A 2,501-nucleotide genomic window follows, 5' to 3' on the forward strand; every position below is an offset into this window, starting at 1 on the left:
AAATGTTATATTTTAAAAACTTATACTTTAAAAGAATTTTAGAAGAAAAAAAATTTATTAAAGAAAAAAAATAAGTATGTTTTAACATCTATTACATCACAAGTATTTCACGTGCATATTTTAATATAAATATGGGTCATGTTTGGTGAAATATACGTCAATGCAAATATTGATAACATCTAATCTTAAAAAAGATACAATTAAAACAGTGAAATATTTTAGACAAAGCAAACTATTTTATCATGTTCAATTGACAATGTTCTTTATCATAACATTTTATTTTTTGATTTTTATATATTGAAAAAATATAATAAAAATTAGAATTTTTATATTTATATTTTTTTTTATATTTTCTAATTTTAATAGAAATATTATATAATAAAAAAAATAAATGATTATTTTATGAAATAAATTATTAAAATAAAATATATTATATAATTTTTGAAATATATTTATGATAAAAAATATGAAAAAATGTGACAGTGCAAAATGTACTTTTTAATTATTAAAATATTTCATATAGTTTTTCATTTATATAATTCTATTCAATATTTTTTTATTTTTTTATTCAATATANAATGTCTTAATAATTTTCAATATTTTATAAATATTTTTAATATATAAATACAATTATATAAAAATTGTTAAAGCACTTTAAGATTTACTTTTAAAATGATTTTTCATTATTATTATATTTAATATTTTAAATATTTAAAAATTAAAAAAAAAAATTTCTTTAATATTTAAACTTATAAAAAATTCATATAACAATGTATTTATAATACTTATATAATTATAATATATTCCTTATGGTTATAGAAAATCAAAAATAAGAATAAATATTTTTTTTTTTATTATAAGAACTATAATAGATTTTAAAAAATAAAATCTAATATTGTTTTTTGATATGTATATTGAATTATTTAAAATATAAAAAATACTATAATACAGTACAACATAAATACTATAACACTTTCCAAAGAAAGTATTACAATGTATTCTTTGAATTATATATTCATTGGCTTTTTAAATAGTTGAAAGTGATGAATTAATTAGAAATTAATTCTAGAAAATATGAAATGACATTGATTTACCATTAGTTTATAGTCTATTACACATGTCATTAAAGACTATAATATTTGTGTAAAAATGAGATCAAAGATAAGAACTTTTATAAGTCAAATATCTTGATTTTAATTAATTAATCTAATAAACGCATAATTATGAGTTCCTATAGCATATTTTAATATTGTGAAATATTTAATATTTTACAAAAATGATTTTAATAAATGTCTAACTATGAATTTTTATAATACAGATTTTAAAATATTCATATTTCGTTATTCAAATTATGTGAACAAAAATTGAATTTTAATTAATTATTAATAAGTTAATAATTAAAGTCATAATCTTTTGTTTTATGATTTCTTAATTTAATTTATAATCTGTAATTTCTTTTTTTATTATATAATATAAATATAACATTATATTAAATAATAAAATATAACGTTATATTAAATAATAACAAATAAATTACAAAAATTCATTAATTCAACTCTGATTTTTACTTTTTGAAAAATAAATTATATACATATTAAAGGAAATAATCTAATTTTACAAAATTAAAATTATTTCTAAAAAAAAAATTTCTAATTAAATATGAAATGTAAAATTTTATTAAAATAATCATAATTAATTATTTTAAAATTATATTTAAAAAATTATTTGTAATGTCTAAGTTATATTGTAATGTTTATATTAACATTAAAATTAAAAAATTCACTTTTCAATGTAACAGAGATAATTTAATACTTTTAATATTTCATTTGAATAGATATTTTCAAAATTAAAAAAAAAATTACATTTGTAAGTGTAAATTTATACATTAATAATATGTGTGTAATTGTAAATTTCAGGTATAATGGATTCACAACCAAATAACGATGTATCATCGATTTATGTGGCGAAATATAATCGTTTCGTGGACAATATTTTAGGAAGAATTAATAAAATCTTGCGTAGTAATTACGACCCAGTTACTGTGAAATTAACCAACGCAAGTGCTAAAACGAAATCAAACAAACACAAAAACAAAAGTAAAACAAAGAAAAATAACAAAAGTGGAACGAAGAAGAGCAATTTCGGAATAGTTGTGGTATCCACAGAAAAAACCATCCAAGAAATTCCCGAAATCACACAGGTAAGATAAATTTTATAGTATATGTATATGTAATATATATATTATGATATCATTAATATGATTATTAAAAAATATTTTATATTTATTTTATTAAATATTTATTCTATATATATTATTATTTATAATAAATAATTTAATATTCGAAATATAAAGCAAATTTCGAAATCCTCGAAAAAAATTAAACTGAAATTAAAAATACAATCAATCAAATACCTAAACATCAGTTATTACATAGCTAAATGTTTCTTTTTTTAAAAATTAAAAAATTAATATTATTAATTTAATTTTTAGGTATTTATTA

At 15.5% G+C, this 2,501-nt stretch overlaps 1 protein-coding gene across 1 annotated transcript in view; it reads left to right on the top strand.

Annotated features, from left to right (window-relative positions):
• The window catches only part of LOC102675199 (MATH and LRR domain-containing protein PFE0570w-like), a 36,123-nt gene that overhangs the window by 23,125 nt on the left and 10,497 nt on the right, over nt 1-2,501 (top strand). The window contains exon 5 of the mRNA XM_006624714.2: nt 1,917-2,200. Coding sequence (XP_006624777.2) covers nt 1,917-2,200 — 284 coding nt within the window. The remainder of the gene's footprint in view (nt 1-1,916; nt 2,201-2,501) is intronic.

Source organism: Apis dorsata, unplaced genomic scaffold (assembly GCF_000469605.1).
Source record: "Apis dorsata unplaced genomic scaffold, Apis dorsata 1.3 scaffold_1100, whole genome shotgun sequence".
Classification (NCBI taxonomy): domain Eukaryota; kingdom Metazoa; phylum Arthropoda; class Insecta; order Hymenoptera; family Apidae; genus Apis; species Apis dorsata.